The sequence below is a fragment of the Polyodon spathula genome, chromosome 18 (assembly GCF_017654505.1).
Source record: "Polyodon spathula isolate WHYD16114869_AA chromosome 18, ASM1765450v1, whole genome shotgun sequence".
NCBI classification, from domain to species: Eukaryota; Metazoa; Chordata; class Actinopteri; order Acipenseriformes; family Polyodontidae; genus Polyodon; species Polyodon spathula.
This window is the reverse complement of record NC_054551.1, coordinates 21,187,322-21,211,266: the sequence shown is the minus strand read 5'-3', so window position 1 is coordinate 21,211,266 and position 23,945 is coordinate 21,187,322. Positions and strand designations below refer to the sequence as shown.

The following is a 23,945-nucleotide window of genomic DNA, read 5'->3' as shown; positions in this document are numbered from 1 at the left end:
AGGCAGGTTATTTAAACAGTTGTAGCAGCACGTGGGGGTGCATAACGTTATATTTTCATAACCCGTTACTCTGTAAGTACATTGTAAATATGCATAATAGCGTTGTAATTATGTGTAAGTACACATGTATTACTAAGTAACTACCATGTAACTACACAGTAATTACAGACACAATGTAAAACGTTACCACTTTTATAAGCACAACAGCTTATTTATTTCCGTGAATATGTTTTTGTGCACTTCAACTGAAAAAAAGGAATGCAAGAAATCCACTTTAAATCCAAATGTATTTTGCTAATTGAATGCTTCTTGCAATATAATCAATTTGGATTCAAACAGGGTCCTCAACTGACTCAGTCGAGTACAAAAACAGCATTCATATTTGGGTACATTAGATCAGTGAGCTAGTGTAGAGTACCGTACTTACTTTCTTTCGCCTTTGTACCACTCAAAGAGAGGAGCTGGCACTGCAGCTGTTTCACACCTTATTAATACAGTGCGTCCCACACCCACTCCAGCATGCTTCATTTCCAATATTGCCGGAGGAACTGTGGAAACATTACAACAGTCACATCCCTGTAAATATATGTGTTACAACAAAGCTGTCACACCTTGTTGGCTTAAGAGCCATCGCGATGACAAGGGAATTCTTATGGAACCCTACAGACACATCACGAGTTTTACTAAGATTAACTAAATAGTAGCAAATAAAAAAGAAGTGATAACCAGGAGACATAACCAGTTTCAGTGTTTTGGGCTCATTGTTGCTTAAGGACAACATTATTTTGCTATACTTTGCTTCTACCAAAGGCGACAGATTGTCCTAGCAGTCTTTTCAAACCCAATCTTGAATAGCACACTTTATATCTACTTTAAATCTGAAGTCATATGTTGTACCTCTGTAAGCCATATAGGGATTGGAAGCCATCCATTAGACACCCCCAGATTAGAACAAGCTCAGAGTCATCCATTGGACAAGGGGATGGCGAAAGTTGTCACCTGTGAGAATTCTATTCTAAAGTGTAACAGGCTGAGCATGAACAAGTATTTTTTGTGGGGGTCATTGTTACTTTTCTAAAGTGATTACCTTGCTTGTAGCACAACCTTATAACAGCATGCTAACAAAATCAAACTAATAAACACTGTGTTCGAGTGCACAGAACACTACTTCCAAATAAATGACTGTCATGGACCGCTGTTCTAATGATGGTGGATGTAACTCATTACTCACTATGTTTACATGGCAAACATTTTCCAAGCACTCCAGAATTATCTTATTACATGCAATATTTAATTATTGTTTCATGTTTACTTAATTAGAAAAAAAAAGCATTTGGAACACTTGCTTTGTGCATGCATTCATAGAGCCCAGTAAAGGTCTTGCACATGTACAGAAAAAAAGCAGGTACATTTTTCATTTATTATAACAGGTAGTCATAAGTCATAGTTAAAAGCCAGTGTATGTTATTACCAGAACAAGGTAATAAAGGGCTTGAAACACTACACAACGCTGGTGTTAATACAGTATTTATGTGTGTGCATCAATATTATAGATAGATTAGGTCTCCTAAAACTATACTTTAGAATTGTTAGCATTTAGAAAAGCTACGTCCGATAATGCATTTTAAAAGCCGGGTCTATTACAGTGGCTTACGAGACTTGGTGGTCTAATGGTTAAAGAAAAGGGCTTGTTACCAGGAGGTTCCCAGTTCAATCCGAGCTCAGCCACTGACTCACTGTGTTTGCACCTGACCAAGTCCTATTGTAAGTAACTCTGCAGCAGCAGTTGTGATGCATAGTTCACCCCCTAGTCTCTGTAAGTCACTTTGGATTAAAGCATCTGCTAAATTGCTATAACAATAATTGGAATCAATTCATAAGAAATTTATTTTACTGCTCATCTCATTCTGTACTCTGGCTGTTCTGAAAAACAGACAGCATGCACATAAATGTATTGCCTGTGGGAGCTACCTGTGCGGCGATGGCTTTTCTTGGTAACTTATCACTGTAGGACGAGCCTACCTTTGTGGTGCGGGCTGACCTTGGCAGCCTGCCTGCTCGATGGTGTTGTAATTGACTGAGATAGATTTCATACTGCTAACTGTGGCAAACCACAAAGTTCACACTAGTATTATCCAGCTTCATCTGAACTGTGGAGAGGCTGTCCTTAATTGGAGGAATTTATAGAATCAAATGAAGATTAAAGAAAACCAACTCATTATTGTTACACCTAGTGATATTGGATGTAGCACTGTAACATTTTCCTGTGAAGCTATCTAATTATCAAGAAAAATAAACAGAAGCCTAGGTATTAAATGCTTCCTATTTATCTCTCTACAAATCCAAACAAGCAAAGAATACCAGTATGTTGCTCATTATAAACGTACAGGCTGTTGATTCATGCTATCGTCTTCTCTTGCAAAATGTTTAAAAGGTATTACGTAGCTTTCACTGCATTTCTGAATTTAATGTTTACTGTTGTGCTACTAAAATGCACACCAGCTGACTGTCTATTGTTACACCAGCAGCTGGAGAATTGGTGCAGTCAAACCACCCTACTCAAGCTGTTAACGGTAACAATGCGTCTTTCAAAGCAGTACAATGTGGTTTTAGTTACATTCCTTTACAACTAAAGTAAAACATTATTCAAGCCATGAATACTAAAGACAGATTTAATATATACATCTGTTTTATGCATTAATTCAGTAATGGTTGTTATGAGGTAAATGGTTTCTATATATTTTCCTAAGCTGATTACGTATAAATGCATTGCAAAGTAGCATATTGCCAATTTTAAACTTGGAATAATATGGTGTATGTATTAACATGTAATTACTTTATTCTACAGTCAAGCTTGGTGACGAACAGCTATGCAGAGGCTGGGCATGAACCAGTAAAATCACTGCTAGGTATATGTAACAGGGCGGACATGGGTGATCATGCACAGCCCAGGCGGGCATCTTAACCACTTTGCAAAAGAGCATGGCTCAACTGCGGGTGTGGTTAAGGAACTTTTAACCTCCTCTCACTGACAGGGGTTAGAATATGTAATATTAGTGCGTTGCACAACACTGTCCGTTACTTATAATAAAGAATGTTAAAAAATGGATAACCAGTGTGGTAAATGCATACTACAATCCTTTGAAAAGCATGGTAAAAGCCCCATTTCCTGTGCAACTGGTAACTATGGTAAAACAAGAGCGTGTGAGCATCACTGCATCTGCAACTGTGTTTTAAGTCGTGTGAGAGAGAAGCAACAGCAGAAATCAAGGAAACCAATTTGACTTCACCTCCTGAAGCTTTGCTACCACTTTAGTTAGTAGATTATTTATAATTGAAATGAACCTTTGCCAAACTGTTTCCTTCACTGATATGTGACAAGGTAGGTCTGAATCTACAGTGGTAACAGATTACAAAATATGTTTACTGGCAATACACACTTTAAAGGTTGTCAGTTTAGAAAATGAGTTTAAGCCCTCAAACATAAAGAAACACTTAAGAAATCTATCAGTCTTTTTGTGCTCAACACAAAGCAAGTGGAAAACAAGAGCTACAGAAAGCACTCAAAATTAAAATGACTACAGCTTGGTTAATCTCTAGGAGGAGATTTCTACCAGCGACTTCATACAATAATTATATGGAAATGGTCTTGGTGGAGCTCACTGGGGATTGACAGATCACCCTTAATCGCTGAGGTGTGATTGTGGCACACATTAGGTCTCTCACTTACACTTCTGTGTGTCTATCTAGTAAAGATGCATCCATCACTAATAATTTATATTTTCTATCCATTATTCATTTTCAATTCTGATACAAAACATTCTACACCTAAAAACTAAAAATATCAAGTTTAAAATATTTACTGTATATCAAATGTGCATTAGGGTACTAAAGGTCACCTCTATGTGTAAATACTTTCTGAAATTACTAACTAATAGCAGAAGGGTGTACAGACCAGGACCACTTTAGCAGTAAATCATTAGAGGGAAGCAGACAGTGACTATAAAGCCTCGTTATTGAGGCACATCCTTTTGGTGCAAGTGTTGCAAAGGCGTGTACATTAGTTGTATCGTCCAAGTATTGAAAATCTTAAAAGCATGTTATAAATCACATATCAGAAATCAACCAATCACTGTGAAGTACTTGCCAAACTTCCAGTACATCTTATGCTGTATCATACCATGCATAGATCACCAAACCTAATTTCAATGTAAAAAAAACCAAACAAAACATAAACGTCTAACACCTTTTCTAAAACTGATCATCCAATTAACTTCACTGTTTTCTCATATTCTGATGAACTTAGCACTATTTTCTCCAAAGAAAATACAACCAAAATTGAAATTTCGCAATTTGAGCAAGTTTCAAGCTTCGCTTAGCAGTCCTCTTGCCCAGACTGCACGAGATGACATCTCTTATGCAATAAGACACACCCCTAAACACAGCGTATTAAGAAAACATCAAAAAAACAACACCGTAATAACAACAATCTAAAAAGAAAAAACACATTCTACTAAACCTAGCCAAACAAGAGGCACCTCACCCTCCACCCCCCTGAAAAATGAAACATTGAAACAAATGAAACATCTAACTTAGCGGTAGTGTGAGCACTGTGAGGCTTTGCCAAACTGTTCTCCTTGACTTAGCTAACTTCAAAGAATGCTCATGAAATTTAATGAACTGGCCTTGATAATAAATGGATGCAGTTAAGACTGTGTACGCTCATCCTTCAAATGCCATTTGCCATTCACGGGATGCACATAAAGTCCAACCAAAACCGTAGGTGGATTTCGGTGCATGTTACTTCAGTTATGGAATTTTAAAAAATGAATGACATTTTAATAGATATCCATGAAAACTCTTGTCTACATTTTAACTGGGAGACAAGTGTCTATTTAAGGGGAGCTAGTGTATAGCCAAACTAAACTTACTCACCTAATGTGTTCGGCTGGAGAGCAGCCTGTAACAGTGGCCTGTAAAGGAACAGTAATAATACTGACAAAAAAAGTGAGTCAGGTCAAATCTAACTTAAATTTAAAATAGAAACATAGTATGATTTATTCATCATAGTTTACAACTCAGCTACAGAAATAAAACCATGCACTGAGGAAATATAAAGGGACATCAGTCAGTTAGGGAACTCAATTTGTACAATACAAGGTACACTGCTCCCCCTTTATAAAGCAGCCCGTTATACTGTGGAATAGGTTATAAGCTAGTACGGTCACGGCTCCCATTTGCCTCCTAATGCCATTACATTAACACTAGTATTCTCGTTATATGGAGGAACACAAACAACACAGTCTCTTAACTATGGCTCCCGGCTACAGTGTTATAAAGGGGAGAACTGTACTAGTAGTAATCCCCAACAAAGGTTTGTAGGGGAATTTAGTTATTTTGTTTAGATCTGTAACGCTTAAAGATTCCACTACTGTATTTACTCCACAATAACAACTTGATCCAACCAGGATTTGATCTAAACAATCTTTTGTTGTTGTTGTATACACTTGACATTGCACTGTCAAATCATTTTGCAGAGCACCCAAAGCCAGCACCAAACAAAGACCTTCCCACTAAACTCTGAGCAGCAGTAGGACAAGTCCTTCAGACACCAGGTGAAAATACCAAGAACGGCTTGCAAACAAAGAAAATGAAACATTTGACCCTTTTCTATAAAAAGGGTCAAATGTAATGATCTAAAAAGCAGCTGATCTAAATAATGCCATCTTAAAACTTTTAAACCTGACCTGTATCTATCGTATTTATTAGTATTAAGTTATGCTAATAAGGTGGACAATAAATCAAGCCTTAAGGGACATACTTGTCGGGTTAATATAGAAGTAGAGGGTGATTTAGATCTGCCACTGTGTAAATCATCAAAATAGACCATATCAAGTATCTTTCCTCAGACCTATAAAGAGAATGGAAGCTGAGAACCGCTTTAATGGTGATTTATCTTCCCTGCTCATAATGTAATTTTCATCAGTACCATTTCAACTGCTACCTCATTGTGCTGTTCTACAACTTTGTCTCTGAAGGTACAGCACAAGCAGTCCAATATATAAGAATGTATTAAACAGACATCCAAAAATCATATTTAATATAAAATCACACATATGTATAACCTTACATTGCCACACCTTTAAGGCAAAATATAACTGGGGAGCAACATTGATCTAAAAGAAGAAATGGGACATCAAAAACTGTAATGGCAAGCCATGTGTGAATTGCTTTTCAGACTGCTAGAAATGCAAAGCCAAGCAGCTCCACTTTAAACATTTTAATGAGCCCTGGGAATTTATGCATATCTGGCCTAATTGCTCATTATAATTCTAATGTGCATTTTTATAATTCATTAAAAATGATTAGAAAGATTTGGTGGTCAATTATTATTAGGGTTCATGTAATAAGGATATTTTTTACTAGCTTAAAATTTACATTGTAAAGTTGCTCTTTCAAATATTATATTAGAAAGGGGAAAATACAGTGTTTTTGTTTAGCAAAAAAGTTAATCCATTTGTCATACTTTCACTCATTTAGGCACCTTTAAAATGAAATCAATAAGGTACAAATGTTAGGCATTTATTAGATATAAAAGGCTAAATTGCTTGGAATATACTTAAAATGGTGTAGCGTTCTGTTAACTACCAATTTACGTACATTTATGGAGAAATTATTCTTGTAACGTTATGATTAGGGTTAGTAATAATAATAATATAAGAACATAAGAACATAAGAACATAGGAACATAAGAACATAAGAAAGTTTACAAACGAGAGGAGGCCATTCGGCCCATCTTGCTCGTTTGGTTGTTAGTAGCTTATTGATCCCAAAATCTCATCAAGCAGCTTCTTGAAGGATCCCAGGGTGTCAGCTTCAACAACATTACTGGGGAGTTGATTCCAGACCCTCACAATTCTCTGTGTAAAAAAGTGTCTCCTATTTTCTGTTCTGAATGCCCCTTTTTCTAAACTCCATTTGTGATCCCTGGTCCTTGTTTCTTTTTTCAGGCTGAAAAAGTCCCTTGGGTCAACACTGTCAATACCTTTTAGAATTTTGAATGCTTGAATTAGGTCACCACGTAGTCTTCTTTGTTCAAGACTGAACAGATTCTATTCTTTTAGCCTGTCTGCATATGACATGCCTTTTAAGCCCGGAATAATTCTGGTCGCTCTTCTTTGCACTCTTTCTAGAGCAGCAATATCTTTTTTATAGCGAGGTGACCAGAACTGCACACAATATTCAAGATGAGGTCTTACTAGTGCATTGTACAGTTTTAACATTACTTCCCTTGATTTAAATTCAACACTTTTCACAATGTATCCGAGCATCTTGTTAGCCTTTTTTATAGCTTCCCCACATTGTCTAGATGAAGACATTTCTGAGTCAACAAAAACTCCTAGGTCTTTTTCATAGATTCCTTCTCCAATTTCAATATCTCCCATATGATATTTATAATGTACATTTTTATTTCCTGCGTGCAGTACCTTACACTTTTCTCTATTAAATGTCATTTGCCATGTGTCTGCCCAGTTCTGAATCTTGTCTAGATCATTTTGAATGACCTTTGCTGCTGCAACAGTGTTTGCCACTCCTCCTACTTTTGTGTCGTCTGCAAATTTAACAAGTTTGCTTACTATACCAGAATCTAAATCATTAATGTAGATTAGGAATAGCAGAGGACCTAATACTGATCCCTGTGGTACACCGCTGGTTACCACACTCCATTCTGAGGTTTTTCCTCTAATCAGTACTTTCTGTTTTCTACATGTTAACCACTCCCTAATCCATGTACATGTGTTTCCTTGAATCCCAACTGCATTCAGTTTGAGAATTAATCTTTTGTGCGGGACTTTGTCAAAAGCTTTCTGGAAATCTAAATAAACCATGTCATATGCTTTGCAATTATCCATTATCGATGTTGCATCCTCAAAAAAATCAAGCAAGTTAGTTAGGCACGATCTCCCTTTCCTAAAACCATGTTGACTGTCTCCCAGTACCCTGTTACCATATAGGTAATTTTCCATTTTGGATCTTATTATAGTTTCCATAAGTCTGCATATAATAGAAGTCAGGCTTACTGGTCTGTAGTTACCTGGTTCAGTTTTGTTTCCCTTTTTGTGGATCGGTATTACGTTTGCAATTTTCCAGTCTGTCGGTACCACCCCTGTGTCAAGAGACTGCTGCATGATCTTGGTTAGCGGTTTGTAAATTACTTCTTTCATTTCTTTGAGTACTACTGGGAGGATCTCATCCGGCCCAGGGGATTTGTTTATTTTAAGAGCTCCTAGTCCCTTTAACACTTCTGCCTCAGTTATGCTAAAGTTATTTAAAACTGGGAACTGGATGACATGTGGGGCATGTTGTCAGTATCTTCCTTTGTTTATTTTTATTTCTTTATTTTTATCTGGCGCCTTTCATAGTGGACCACCATCACAAAGTGCTTTACAGAGGTAGGCTGTGAGTTGTGCACTATGTGCAGAGTCACTCACAATAGGACATTGATTTAACGTCTCATGTGTAGGATGGACCACAAGGAGGTTAAGTGACTTGCTCAGGGTCACACTGGACCACACTCCCTCCTTGAGCATAATAGTGAGCATTGATTTCACACTAAACCTTTCCAGTTTTACCAAATTTTACTGCTGATTTATTTTAAAAGTATTTTTAACACAAGAAAACCTTAGATACAAGATCAGGAGCTGATCTTGGTAATCTGAAATAAATTCTCAGCATATAATGAAGCCTCATTGTTTTGCCTTTTTTTCCCCACATAGATGTGCCATCTTTATTGGGAACAAGACAATTGTGTGCGTGCACAAATAAAAAAAAAAGCTAACTTTGCTTTAAACCGGACTGTAATTGTCGTATTCCTTTGAATTTAAGACGCAGCCCAAATGTCCCACCCTCAATTTGAGGAAAAAATAAAACATAAAATAAATATGCATTGACAAAGATACAGCCTCAGTTACGCACATGGAGGCAGTTATGTGCTATGTGCTGGATCTTATTTCCAGTCGTGATTACTCACGCCTGTTTTTCTCCTCAATTTGTCACAATGCTTGGCATGCCAAAAAATATGGGGGTCTGATCAGCATTTTCAATCTGTCCAAGCTCAAAATTGTAAAAAGTTCTCTTTAAATTCCTCAGGAAGCTAATGACATTGCTTGTATGTCGTGGATGATTGGAGATCGGGTAGTAACGTTTTGGTTTGTCTTTTCTCCGCAGTCAGTCACATTGCTGTTTGTGTACTCTGGTAGTCACGTCTTGTGTTGGTGATTTTAATACATGCATCACTATACTGTATTATACTGTTATACTGTTTGATCTGAAAATACTGAAATCAGACCCCTCAAAGACCAATAGCCTAAACTAAAAGCCTGCAGTGTCGTCTAGTAACTTTTTACATTTTACATACCGTAGTTTCATAAGCATAACAAAGGCTTTTTTACTTCTCACAAGACTACAATAGGTGGACACCATGAGGCCAAGTCGTTTAAAATAACTTCCCTGCAATGCTGTACTGAAACTTCCCAAAAGCCAATAAATCTTAAGACTAGCAGGGAGTTGCAGGGAAGATCAAGAGAGTTCAGCCAGTTCACAATATGCAGATGGGAGTAGAGAACAGCCAAGTGTTGTGTATGTTAACCACTTCCCCTAAATAAACTGGGACTGCTGAGTATTCAATTTGCAATAGTAAAAATAAGTAACGTACAATACATTTAGCCATTGTAAACTGGTTCACATTCATGAATAAAACCCCATAAAATATCAAGGCAATTAGTTGGCAAGGCGGCTGTGGTCATTATTTGCTTCTGCAGGGAGAATAGTACTTATGCGACATCAATATGGCACACTGGAAGGCTCTGTTCATAAAATGCCCTAATGTAACAAAGCAATATACAATGTATGGTGCCTGCCCATCATCCAGACAGGTGCCACTTGAAGTTTTAATTGGCATGATTCATTATGCATAAACTAAATCATTAAAATGCCTTTTAGCATTTTTCAAGTTTTTTTTTCAAGCTTTTTAGTCTAACAAATAACGAATAATGATATTTGTGTTTGTTGTGTTCCCTCAGAACCGTCTCCTTGTTTACTGCATAGCTGCTGGTACTACACTGTGGAATTTACACAGCGGGTTTCTGATATTGAGAGATCTTTCAGAAATATGTTATGACAGGAGCTCTGTAGACAATAAAATTTTCACAAGCAGTGATGTGGCAAATTTCCAGACAAACACTGCCTGAATCAGGCACAAACAACCATGAATAAATAATGCACATTCTCTTGTACAGTACAGTGTTTCCATCAAAGACAAATACATGTCCAATAGATTTAAAATGTTTCTGAGAACAACATGGAGAAACATACCTTAATTTACATTTTCCAGAGTGGTGGTTACATGTGTTTTCAATTAGGGGCTACAGGGTTCTCCCCAGGAATTCTGTACAGCCGAGCGACAGTAAATTATAACCAGGAGCACTTATATCTGGTTGTGCTTTTTTATGTTCTACATTTTCTTTTTCGTTACTGTTTTTTATGATGGTAAATTACTGTGCTTATTTAGGGAATCTACAATTTCACTGGGGAAAGATAACGTAGGGTTATTGGAGTCCCCCCCCCCAAAAAAAAAGGTAACTTTTTCACTTCCCTTTTAGCTTAATTATTTAACTTATTGCTTCGTTTAAGTTTTCTGGGCATTTTGTTAATGCATGTCTACTTTTGTTTTTTGCTATTCTACATTTTTTTAATGCAACTGTTCATTTTAACCATTTTTTTACACACGTTTGGTCTCCATCATAACTGTTGCATGAAACCACAGTGTAATAATCCAGCACCTCTGCATTTAAGCATTTGTATGTCAACAGCTGACGTCCCATCAAACCTTTCTTTTTAAAGGCGTACTGCCTCTATAAATGAACCTCCAATATCTCTCACAAGCACCTGGGTACATATTGTTATTGGGGTTTTTTTGTGTATATGTATAGCTATTATGTACTATATATCACCTTACAGTACAATAATACGACAAAAAACGAACTGAATGATAATACCTAAAAAATCTTAATATTTTTTTAATAAAGTAGCAGGTGCAAATATAGTATTAGGCGATGGATTGCCCCGATCGCCGGCTTATTTTGACCCCCTGCATTCACTGTCACTATTTTTGCTTTGAAAATAATTGGTTATTTTTTTAGCAGTCATTTTTTAACAGAAAACCCGCCCCTTAAACTCTCTGATTGGTTAAATGTTGTGTCAAGACCTAACACAGCTGTCATGTCGTTCCAATATATATATATTTTAACCCAGCAACGCAAAACTCATATAGTCTGCTAGAAGCGCAATCAGTCCTTATTGTTAAAGGCACAGTTGCAACTGCAAGACAAGCGGATCAATTTTTTTCAGTCGGGTGGCGACAGCCACTTTGCCAGACAACCGGCTTGGGGAGAACCCTGGGTCTGACTGAAAGTTAACATATTAAGAAATGTTTGTGGTTTTGTGGTTTGTCTGGAAGTTGGATAGAATTATGCAATAGAACAGGGATATACTGCGGTGCCAATGTATTTTTATCACCATAATAACATTAAAGGGAAGGTATAAGATGGTATGTCCAGGTTGTATATATAAATCAGTCTTTATGTCACATATACAAGAATTCTGGGATGGCAACTGTCCAAAGATGTCAACTCTGTCTTTGCTATTACACTTGAACATGAGAACAGGAAATGCATTCCCAAATAATTACATGTCTTTGTTAACATCCAGGAAGACCATCTTCTATATGAAAAACAATGAAGCAAAAACACAGACCCTTATGAAACTCCAACATTAATATTACAGACTTGTTTTAAAAAAAAAAAAAAAAAAAAAAAAAAAAATGTGCTTGCTGCATCTATTGATCATGTCAGATGTCAACATGGATGTAATTTTGGGACCATCTGTCAACCATTTCACAAACATGTTAAAATACATTGTTAGAGTATCTCCAGACTCACAACTGTAAGGCGCTCTGCAAGGATGTATTCGGATCTCAAACCATTATTGTCCCCCACAGTGGATGGAAAGTGATAAATATAGCGCTCTCCACTTTCTACTAGCTATAAGAAGAGAAAACTTGATTGTGAAAATCATAGTTTCAACAATAAATGGACCAATAAGGACTTATTTATTTTACCAACTGTACCGAATGCAAAGCCAATGTGTTTTTTGTGCAATGAATGTGTGTCAGTAGTTTAGGAATACGATGTGGAAAGGCATTTTGAAACTAAACACAGAGCTTTTGGAAATATGTATCCAGAGTGCTCAACAGTTAGAAGCTCAAAAGTAGAGAGCTGATCTGTTCCTACCAACGTGCTTGCGCTGTCTTACATTCATTTCATGGGCGGGAGCTAGGGCTGCATGAAGAATATGGGTTAGTATTTAGAGGCTTAACCTCGAGGGAATGATGATGGCCTGTGGGCAAGGATTTATTGTTTTTAACTGTTAGTGGCCTGTTGGCCAGGGCAAAGGATGGGGTCCTGTCTTTATACTGCAAGAACCTTGTACTGTGGAGGTCAGCCCCATGGGCCCCCAGGATCCCCTGAAACAACAGAGAAATCTTCTGAATCTGGGGACGGAAAGGTTCACTACCTGGAAAGAAGGAAGGAAAGAGAATCCCTGTCTCCAGGAGCCGCCCTCAAAGAGGTGAGGCAAGTCGTCCAAGGCCAGGCACTGGAGTGCGCCCGCAGGGGTATCTAAAAGATAGAGTTTGTTACTATTTGGACTTCAGTAGAAAAAGATTGTAGACTACAGATCTTACTAGTACAGTGAGAGAGAAACAACAAAGTCTCTGGGTGAGACAAGAAACAGTGCATGAACTGCAAAAGAACAATGTGGTCGGTGGTCCCTCCTGACTTGCCTCGGCGAGGACCCCCCCTTATTGATGAAGGCATGAGTAGCTGCAGCTGACTTGAGGCCAGGGAAGTGAAACTCACAAACCCCCCCCAAAAGGATGGACCACCAGCTCCCCGCAAGAACCACACCTATGAAGACAATCAAAAGACCACGTGCCAATTTGCAACATAAAACAGGGAAGAAGGACAAACAAGGATGAGAGATGGTTAGTAAAACAGGCTGTGTGAAACCCTCTGCTCAGTGGAGGGAAAAAAAAAATCCTCTGTTAGGTTGTCCTGGCAGAAAGGGTGCCCCCATACTAGCAATTGATATGTGAGCTGCTGAGATGTCTGCAGGAAGAGAATGAATGATGACCAGTGACCCATAGTTTTTATAAGGCGAAGACTAACACTGGTCAGTCTTGGATGAGCAAATGAACAGAATGAACTGATTAGCAGGAATTATTGAAAGATAACAAGAACAAACACCTATTGCTAGGAAACTGGATAGTGATGGTACTTTGAATTCTGCATTTCTTAGAAACCACAAGAAAGCTGACAGGTACATAGCTTTCATCACCAGGTTGTCAAATGGGTTGAAACATCCTCGGCACAAAATTGAAATTAAGTGGGAAAGGACGTCTGTAGATATGGATAGAATGGATAGTAATAACGGGGGAAGGCTCTTGGAAATTCCTCTGAGTGTAAGACGCACTGTGGGGATGGAAAGAAGTGGCGGGGAGGCAATAGATAAGCTACAATAATGAAACTGGATACTTGAGATGTAGGATTTTATAGATGCCGACAAAAGATGAAGACTGTCTCATGTGTGGACGATGAATGCTACAATCCAATTTTCATTAAATGGGTTAGTGGTATTCGGTTCTGGGCGCAGAACGAAGAGAATGACAAATAACCTGTAGCGTAGGAGGACCTGGTAAATGCAGAGATGGCTGATGACATGTATTCTCTTGCAGATGAAATTAGATTGGAGAGTGATGGATTTAGTTGAATATGAGATGGTGGAACTGGGGAACCTTCTGATGTCTACAGAGATGAGATACCGACCATCCTATGTGTTAGATAATACGGGATCAGTCAGCGGTTTGCTACTATCATGTCTGCTTGGAATGGAAAAGGTGAACTCACATTCAGAGATTTGGTCCAGTCATTCTCCTAATAGTGGTACTCCTTAACTCATAATAAATACAGATTTCAAGTCTCGTAGTATCTGAGAGAATGAGTGGACATATTAGATGGGAATTTGCATTAGCCTTGACTGTGGAAAGGGCTGCTAAATATTGGAGGAAAGCTGGAGCATTGGAAGGAGGGTTTCTTGCTTCCAAAAGATATGTTTTTTACATGAGAATCCAAGTTTTTGCAGTTGAAGTGAGAACGAGAAGGCACGATGTGAATGCTCTCCCTCGGGAATAATGCAAATATTGGCCGAAGGGAAATAACGGGTTGTGTATTGAGATTGATTTTGATACTTTGCAGTTGTTAATGAGCTGATGAATACGTTCCATGATTGTCAAGTGAGAGGCTGACTTCGGATCTGACAAGTGTCCCGGGTGAGTCCGAGGAATTCTAGTCGGGCCGATGGTTTATCTTGAGGATGGGACACCTACTGAAGAAAACAGGGATCACAGATTGAAGACTGCTTAAGCAATCCTCAGGTGGGGATACAAGGAGAAAGTTGTCTTCCCTGCAGATCCCGAACAGGTGGTGGAGGGAGGGATGAATGGGCATGATTTAAAAGTAAAAAATATTCGCTTTTGCAAGCCAGGTGGGGTGTTCTGCTCCTTTGATGGACTTAATAGTGTCGGAAGCTGTAATGTATCAAAGGGGAATTGATCGTGGGGAATTAGGGTGTTGAGACTGGAGTGGAACTGCCTCTCGGGGCATAAAGATCGATGATTAGGCGCTTTCCCTGATATTTTGCGAGTCGCTATTATGACGGGGCTAGTTGTGAAGACAGGGAATGGAGCTGGGAAGGAGCCAGCCCTGAATTCTTTGTCTAGCTCGACATGGATTAGAGATTGGCACATGAGATTAGCACATGAGAGGCTGAAGGAGGAACTGCCATGGTGCTGGAGCAATTGTCTATGCCATTAAATTAGTGTTTATTGCTGACAAGGCATTGCTGGTGCTGCTGAGCAAGCAGGGGTGGGGCGCGAGTGAAAAATTCGTCTTTGCCAGGGTAAAATCGAAATTATGAAAATGGATGGAGGTAAGCTCTTCTGTACGTCCTGCAACGTTACTGTAGATCACTGCCGAGAATCGTTTGTTGACAGGCATTTAGATTCAAGTATTCACAGGACAAGAAAGGCGGAAATCAACAGCAGTACCGCAACTGCTTTACTTGTAAAGAAATAAAAAACAGTGACTTCCATGTTCCAGAATTCTACAAAAAAAGTGAAGCACAAAACACATTAAATTTTGACTTGACAGGGGTGTTTGTTTGTGCAAACATTCCTCCTGAAAAGATTGGACGACCAAAAGTTATGTAAATTCTACCGACTGAGTGTAGCAAATGGTGGAGTGATTCCTTCATCAGCCCAGCTGAGACAAGAATACTTGCCTAAAGTTGCAGAGTATCACAAGCAGGAGATTATGGAATTGGTAAAACAGGTTGCTTGCCAGTGGTCACACTGATGAGTCAGCTGATGCCCACGATCAGTATGTGTTACACATTATATTTGTTTTGCAGGCCTAAATGGTGAACATGCACCTGACATAGAACTGAATTACAATGCTGTTAATTACAACACCATAATTCACAAGATATTGTAAAGGGTTTAAATAACCTTGACATTAATTTTGATGATCTCGGTGCATTTATGTCTGTATTTGTGGTTTAAAAAAAAAAAAAAAAAAGAATCTGTACACATCATTTATAAAATAGTTCTGTGCACATTCCGTGAAATACCGTATCTTACCTGTGACACTGCCGTGAATTAAAAAAAATAAAATAAAAAATAAATAAAAATCTGCAATTTTCACAGGGCTTTAATTATAGTATATAATAGTATATATTATATTACAACAGTTATACTATTAATATGTCACATACATTTTAAAAAATACTTCTGGCCTGCCTACTCCTAGCTTTTTCCCCAATTTGCCCCCTTAAAAAGCTAGTTGAAGAGCCATGATATACATATTAGTCATCAACTTTTTAGTCATACTGATAGCTCTAATTTTGAAGGGTGTATGTTCACGTAATACTCGTTAACACTGGATAAACAGGCAGCAAAATTAGAAACTTCCAGTAATGTAATACTTAAAATCCCTCACGTTTATCATTCAAAATAAATGACTAAGAAACACATTTTTATAATACTGTAGTTAACATCTGACCTTTTACGGACAGTGGACACGCAATGCATGCTAATTATGGGGATTTAATTGGCAATGTAATACAATTCTTCAGATAATTTACAAAATGTACTGAGTTCAAACAAAGCCAACTATCATTTAATAAAGGTCAAAGATGTTTTTGACATTCTAATTTTGCCTTAGTTGCACCAGTTTCTAGGTCTTACCACTGAGGTTTAATGCTGTTCAGAGTCAGCACTGAAAAATGTTATTTATATGTGGCAATATGTTTTATTCTATGAACTACTCTGGTTGTTTTATCTGCTGGGTCTCATGAAAAGAAGATGATACTATGGGAAACATGAAAACAACATATTAATAGTATTTTTTTTTTTTTTTTTTTGATTAAAATCCTCTAATAGCAGGCTAGATTGTTAAAATATCTGACCTTTTTCGGTTCTTATATCATTTGAATTAATGCTGAGATTTATATATTTCAAATATACTGTCAAGTCAGCGTCGCTGAAATTAAAAATGATGGGGAAACTTACAAGAGAAACAGAACGCACAATCCTGACCTCGAACTAATCAGGAGGCTAAGGTTAAGGCTTGTTGTCCCTACTGTGGACTGACCTGGATGTGTTCTTTTATATATATATATATACAGCAGGAAATTATAGACTCAGGAGGACACACCTGATTCCATACACTGTCTTTTGAGCTGGTGGCACAATAGAGCTCCCAAATCAACTTAAAGCAATCTGTTTGCAGCCACTGTTTACCTCTTTATATTCAACACCATTAATGACCAATGTACTGGCTCAACCACCAATGCCATTTGGTCCTAAACCCTGTCCACATGTGAAACCAGAATAATTCTGTAAACCAAAACAATTCACAGAGAATAATTTAGCAAGGGCCTTCAACAATTAGTAAGAGAGTCCAACAAACTCCAGCTGAGTTTCCCCCCTGAATTACAGGGGATATAGCAACTGAATGGGAATGTCTGAATATATTAGGACTAATGTGTGCTTTCTTGGTCCCAGCACCAGTTACTGTATTTAAAATTCATGGAAGAAACAAAAAAAAAGCAAAAAACAATTTCCTTATGAAATGCATATACAGCAAGAAATGTAACAATGTTGATAACATAGAAAAGCAAAAAGCGCATTCAAATTAGGAAGCAAGAGGTACGTTTTCATATATATTTATAAAATGGGTATTTTAAATGCTCTATCCTGATTAATATCACCATGGGTCAGCACTTCTTTTCTAAAAAGGGCAAATCACTGATGGATATGCATATACCACTAGAATTTAAAAAAAAGAAAAAATGGCAGACATATTGGAATTTATCTCAATAAACATGACTGACGAGATTTATGTAAATGTTGACCCTTTGGGAAACCGAAGTGTACCTGACATATTGAAGGAAAAAAAAGCAAAAAGTAATTATTCAAATCAATTCAAAACTCTCCATTCTGATCGCTAGCCTCTACTCCTTCTCCCTGAACTACAGTGTTTCCCTATCCCATACTGAAAACAAATAGTTTAAAAATATATATCTTAAACTTTCAGCTTTTTAAAAAAGATTTGCTCATAAAAGAGAATGTGGTGGTTAAATTGATGTTTTGTTGTCGCTGCCTCTGGACTGTATACGTTCTTGGTTGGTTGGTTACATCTCCTGTGCCTGCTGCTACAGGTCCCACCCCCTGCACAGCTGTGCATCTGATGCAGAATATTTATAAATGCATCTCGACAATACCTGCTGTACCTTTCTCTCCACATAAATATGTCCAGGTACAATGGTATCATCTCTTCTGCTGTGCCCTGCATTGTTTAAAATTGTTTCGTAACACGGGCCCAGATGTTCTCCGCGTTGTCCAACAGTAAATTGCAGTCAGTTTGATAAGTACAGGTATTCCATAACGCAAATAACGTCTTTCTTGCCACTGTAAAGTGGTAGCAAAAATCTGGTATGAATACCTCCTTATCCTGCATAACAAAGGATGATTCCAAAAAAAACAACAACAGCACTGTCACCTGATACTTTTGCAGGTCTTGAGAGGAAAGTTCTGCCAGATTTAAAGGCAGACTAACTTGTGCTTAGTCTGTCTTTAAATCATTTTAAACAATTTCAGTATTAAAATGAAAGACAAACTATCGGATACAACTTGAAAGCTTTATTCAAGCACATCATGTCAAACATCTGCACAGCAGAAACGTCGTATTTAAATGAACAATTAAACATAACAGAGTTTATTTTCTAACGTACCACATAGAAAGCACTACTTCAAAAAATGAAAAACTATAATAAAATAAACATTTCAAAAGAAACTAGTGTGTAAGCAGGTATATGTACATACAAAACTAAAAACAAATGTAACATGTTTTCTCTTATATTTGTAGGTTACATTCAATGTAAAAACATGTATTGCAAAAGGAAGTCAAAATGACTGTTTTGGCAGTTATAGGTGGGCGGGATTATAACTTCCTGTCACAGGGAGAGTACTGTTGGGTACTGTAATGCGCCCTCCCAACCAATGGCGGTGCTGGAGAGCTGCCAGCAGTAACAGTGCTGGCCAGGCAGCGGCCATGTTGAGCAGCATGACTCAGTATGGACAGGCAATCAGCTGGAGTGAGTGAGTGAGTGAGTGAGTGAGTGAGTGAGTGAGTGAGTGAGTGAGTGATTGCGTGTATGTGTGTTGCTATTGTGATTGTCTTCCAGAACCCTGAACAGGCAGCTGCCTGCTTGGAATCCCTGCACCCTTCTTCTCTTCCCTACCCTGGTGGATCAACGAACATCTGGAGCCTTTCCCTTCCTGTCCCAGGGCATTGAACGCTGGAGTGAGCCGTAGCGATCCTGGAGGAAACCGGGTCTAACAGATGCCCCGTCATTACCACTGCAGCCGGAGCTGGTATTGCCGCAACCGATGGAAATTATTGTTTGTGTGCAAGTGTTCAGGACTGTTTTGTTTACTCTGTTTATTTTAACCAAGACTTACCACTGCTGGTATTTCCAGGGGTTTCTTTTGTTGAATTTACTGTTTTGTTAATAAAACCCTGCCCAGCCCTGCCTTGCTGGTGCACAGGTTGCACCTCACTTCCTGTTTCTGTGTCGTCACTTCCGGTCCCCCCGCCACTACACCCACCAACCCCCATCACACTTCCTTATTTCAGTGATCCTACCTTTCAAATGTCGTCAGACAGATAGAGTAATTTAAATTTGAAAACCTCAAACCGTCAAAATGACTGCCGTGGCGGTTCTAGTGTTAATGCATTTTTGGTTTTATTAAAACTAAAATTATATGGAACTATTTTTTCTTAGCTCAGTTTTAGGTGGAATGATATTTAATAGAAATTATTTTTTTGTTAATTAAAAAAAATGCATTTTATATGGGGGGGTGTGTGGTATACACCAATATCACCATGCCCTGGGCAGTTGAAGCCACTCTGCTTCGCCTTGTGACTTGCAACACATCCAGGGTGTGGTGATATTAGAGTGTTTCACACACCCTGTCGTGCCTTATTGCTTACATATATTTGTAGTCAACTGCTTTGATGAACCATTCACAGAAAAAAAAAATAATCTACCGGTAAATTGCTCATAATTAACAAAAAGTGTCTCTAAAATATGTAACTCCAAGGTGTAAAGAAATTATACAAATGTTATACAGTACTTTATATTTAATTAATTATAATGGTAATCCACACCCTGCTTAAAATTCTCCTGTCACCACACATTACTCTGAGGCATCCATAAAACAGATAAAACATCTGAGATAATATGTGACGCTGGAAAGTATGGAATTTTTTAGCAATGCTGCTTCACTTTTTGTAAAATATTGGTGATATGTGTCTTCTGTTAGATAACTAGGATTCCAGGAATATGCTGTCAGTACTTACAGAACAGTAACAGTACTTTCATGTCTGTAGATGAAAGAGAAAAATAAGTGGGTGGTTGAAGAGGAACAATATGATTTAGCTTTTTTTTTTTTTTTTTAAAGGCTAGTGGCTAGTTCAATAACACTGAGGAAAATCTACATTGTATCTTGGAATGGGCACTCAGGCAAGCCATACAACCAACAGATGTCTGTCAAAGACAGAACATGCTATTGTACATGTATATTGTAAGGGGATTTCTGTATTTGAGTGGCCATTGTTGTTAAAATCAAGATGTACTTATTGTCTGTTTTTTTTTTTTTTTAATTCTGTGTATTTTAATATCATCATTATCTTTTCTAGTAACATCCAATTGCAATTCATGCAGTGCATGTACAACTATATTCCATATAACCTGCTTTATTAACAATCCACGCATGTATATTTTGCACTACTTTGGGATGCATAATTGTATTAGCATGGCTAATCTGAAATTACCCTTTAGGTCAACTATGCTCTTACTTAAGAGCTGACTGTAATATTTTTTTTAGAGGGGAAGGTGGTTATTTTTATTTATTATTATTTGTAATTAGCCTGTGAATTCCTGTGTTATTGCTTTTATTTCTGTAGTATTTCTTGAGCTCTTTATGCTTGTGAAATGACTTTGTTGCAAAGTGGTTTGCAGTGCGCAGGTGTAGAGGTGAAGCAGTGCTCAGCAACAAAGCACTGGTGAAATGGTGGTTTATTTATAATCCAAAGTCTGATGACAACAGTAAAGAAATGTTGGGCTGGTTGCAGGCCCAAAATAATATACACAGTTAAACACACACAAAAAACACAGACATCGTCCAGAATGAGTCCTGTAGGGCTTGTGATAAAATACAATTTGAATCTGTGAACAATGCTGCAGTATTGTCCGGTTTTGTGCTGACTTTAAGCGACAGCTCCAGATCATGTTAGCCATCTAATAAATAACAAGCAGTACAATTAGACGATACAAACAAACAAAACACTCACGCTCATCCTTTAGCTTTCTCTTATCCATAAACAAAGGAACAGATCACCTAAGCCACGTCCCCTATTTGTACCTTCAGTCATGCCCCCTTAGTTACAGAGTTTCTCCTCCAATCCGTGGTTGCCACATCGCTTTCCCTCTGGGGCAATGACTTAATGTACCGCAGCTGTACCCCCTTTCTAGATGACCGACTTCCACCTAACCCTGGGAAAGTCAGGCCATCCAGTCCAGGGCACTCTGTTCCCTTTATACAATGTCCTCACAGGTCAGGAGAGAGATTTATCACCAAGAATCATTCTGTTTCTGTCACACTCTTTTATAAATGAACATATTTTATTAAAACCCTTAAGGTTTCTCAAGGAAGTTATCTGTCTACTGCATGATCACTTAAAACACCTCTATTCTTAAAGCCTCATTTAGAAATAAAGAATTAAAACTAAAGTGCCTCATACACACATCCCAAGACATAGTATAAACATGGATTTGGCATTACCCTGGTGTAGGATGTGATCTCCTGGTATACCCTTAGTTCCTTGATTACTCTAGAAAGTCAAACTAATGCTGTAAAAGAATCGCTGACCAAGACTTCAGCCATCTTCCAGGGTCACCATAATCACCAGATCTTAATCCAATTGATTAACATGAATGAGGAATTTGTCAACCAATCCTTACCAGCACCTTGTGGAGTCTATGCCTCCTATCAAGGCTACGATCAGGGAAAACATTGGCTAACCTGACAGGTACAGGTACTAATAAAGTAGCCAGACAGTCTTTCTCTTTACTGGAGAAATGTTTAGGGGCCAGACTAAACAAACCAAACTAAGTTGGTCTGAGATTGAGCGCCAGGGTCACTATCATGGTGATTTCCATGCTCAGTTTGTTGTAATTACAAGGCAGGAGATTGATAAGTACTTCTGTATGAATGATATCTCTCATCACCTGAAGACATTAGCATTTCATGAATGGTTAAAAAAAACATGTCTACACATTGTGAATTGAATTGTTGTGATATTTTATTATGCAGCTGTTATATAAAGCCCTAAAGACTTTTAAAACTTCTGCATAGCACAACAATTGCAATGTAAACATGAAGTACAAGAACACTCACAATGGAATATGGCTTGAAATAAAGTCTGCAGTGCTGGGGGGGAAATATCTTCTTGAGTGCTATTTAAATAAAAATATATTGTGAGGTTCATACAATGAATAGACATAGAGAAATTGGAGTAAAAGGGGAATCACTTAATTGAATGCAGCCTAGGTTCTATTAACACACACTGGAATGTTTATTTTTACTGGTCCTGAAATTATGTGTTTTTTAATATTTTGTAAACCATTTTTAGCCTAGAGATTAATTGAATGAGGACATATTTTACAATGGCATTCTCTGGTTATAACCAACATAGATAACTGGTCATATAGAATATATAATCTAATAAATGTAAGCAGGGTTAGAAACTATATTGTGCTACTAGTCCAAAGGACTAGTACCTTTTGAAACTTGCTAGTCCTTATGTGAAGTGCCTTAGTTGGAATCAACAACAGTTGGGGTCCCTAAAAATAGGCTTAGATTTTATATTATATATATATATATATATATATATATATATATTATATTGTAAACCTTCTAAAAAGCAAAATGCTTATACAGATCGATCAATCACCTGTTTGCACCTTGTTACTGAACAACTACTGTACTGTGTGCTTAGAAACTGACACTGACAGCACACCACACGGGATGACAGAGGAAAACATTCTTTCAGCTGTGTTACCTTGCCGATCATGAAGCTCCGCCTGAAATTGACAGTGATGACACAAATAAAATGTTTATTTTATTGTACATTGCATGTGTTGCTATTTACAAAAATGCTGTCTGGCTATGAATTACTATCTACAATAATTCATGTACTCACATACACATGTGGTTTTCACTAAAGTTCCAATTTAAAGACAGTAAGTTTCATTGTAGACCTCGGGATGAAATTGTTAGCTAGGTGGATTTTTTTTTTTAATTAGCAGTGGAAGAATCTGCAAGAACTGACACATGGTGTATCTACTAGGTTTATATACTAATGAGAGCATAACAAATACAAAAGAAAAATGAGGGAAATGCAGATCTTTTCAAGAAAGCTGGGAGAAATGGATTTTATATTTTTAAACACTGCAATAACAGTTCTGCTTGTGAAGCATCCACACTATAATTTGACAGAACAGGTGATTTATTTGCACTGTGCGGGACCTTATTTTCCCCCATTATCGCTCACCATGACTGTATTGGTATAAGAAAAGTGTGTTTAAAAAAGTAATTTCAGCTTCCAATCACTTAAAAACACCAAGCTACAGACAGTGAGTGCCAAGCTTTAAACATGTTACCGTTTACTGATAAGAACTCAAGTTGATTATGAATATATTGTGTTATTATGTTTTAAGCAACATACTACGATAATGTTTTTTTATGGAAATTGTTTGCTTATTAGTTTTAAAATGTTTAGTAAAACGTGACCTATTGTTTGACCTAGTTAGTATAACTGGCCCCCTTTGCTAATGACATCCTCAGTCAGGGTTGTAAAACAGTACAAATCTCCAAATTTTTGTAAAATGACTTTACACTTACTTCAAAAGATGCAAAGCGCTTCAGTAAATTCAAACGATAAACTTCACATCCCGCGCAGAGGGAGAACAGAAACGTAAAATGCCATTAAGTGGGGTTGGCATTGCAGGGGAGATGAAGGGAGCTTAGAGTTCCGAGTGACTGTTTTGTAAGTATCATTTATGAATGTTTATTCACCACTGCTACACCCCGTTAGAAAATTGACTTCTCTGCATTTCTTTAAAGGCAAGACTGAACGTGAGAG

The 23,945-nt window shown here is 37.7% G+C and overlaps 1 protein-coding gene across 3 annotated transcripts in view; it reads right to left on the bottom strand.

The window, feature by feature from the left end:
- The window catches only part of LOC121331274 (neuronal growth regulator 1-like), a 234,186-nt gene that overhangs the window by 65,320 nt on the left and 144,921 nt on the right, over positions 1-23,945 (bottom strand). For all 3 annotated transcript variants that reach the window (XM_041278551.1, XM_041278552.1, XM_041278553.1), the window contains exon 5: positions 428-548. In XM_041278551.1, coding sequence (XP_041134485.1) covers positions 428-548 — 121 coding nt within the window. The remainder of the gene's footprint in view (positions 1-427; positions 549-23,945) is intronic.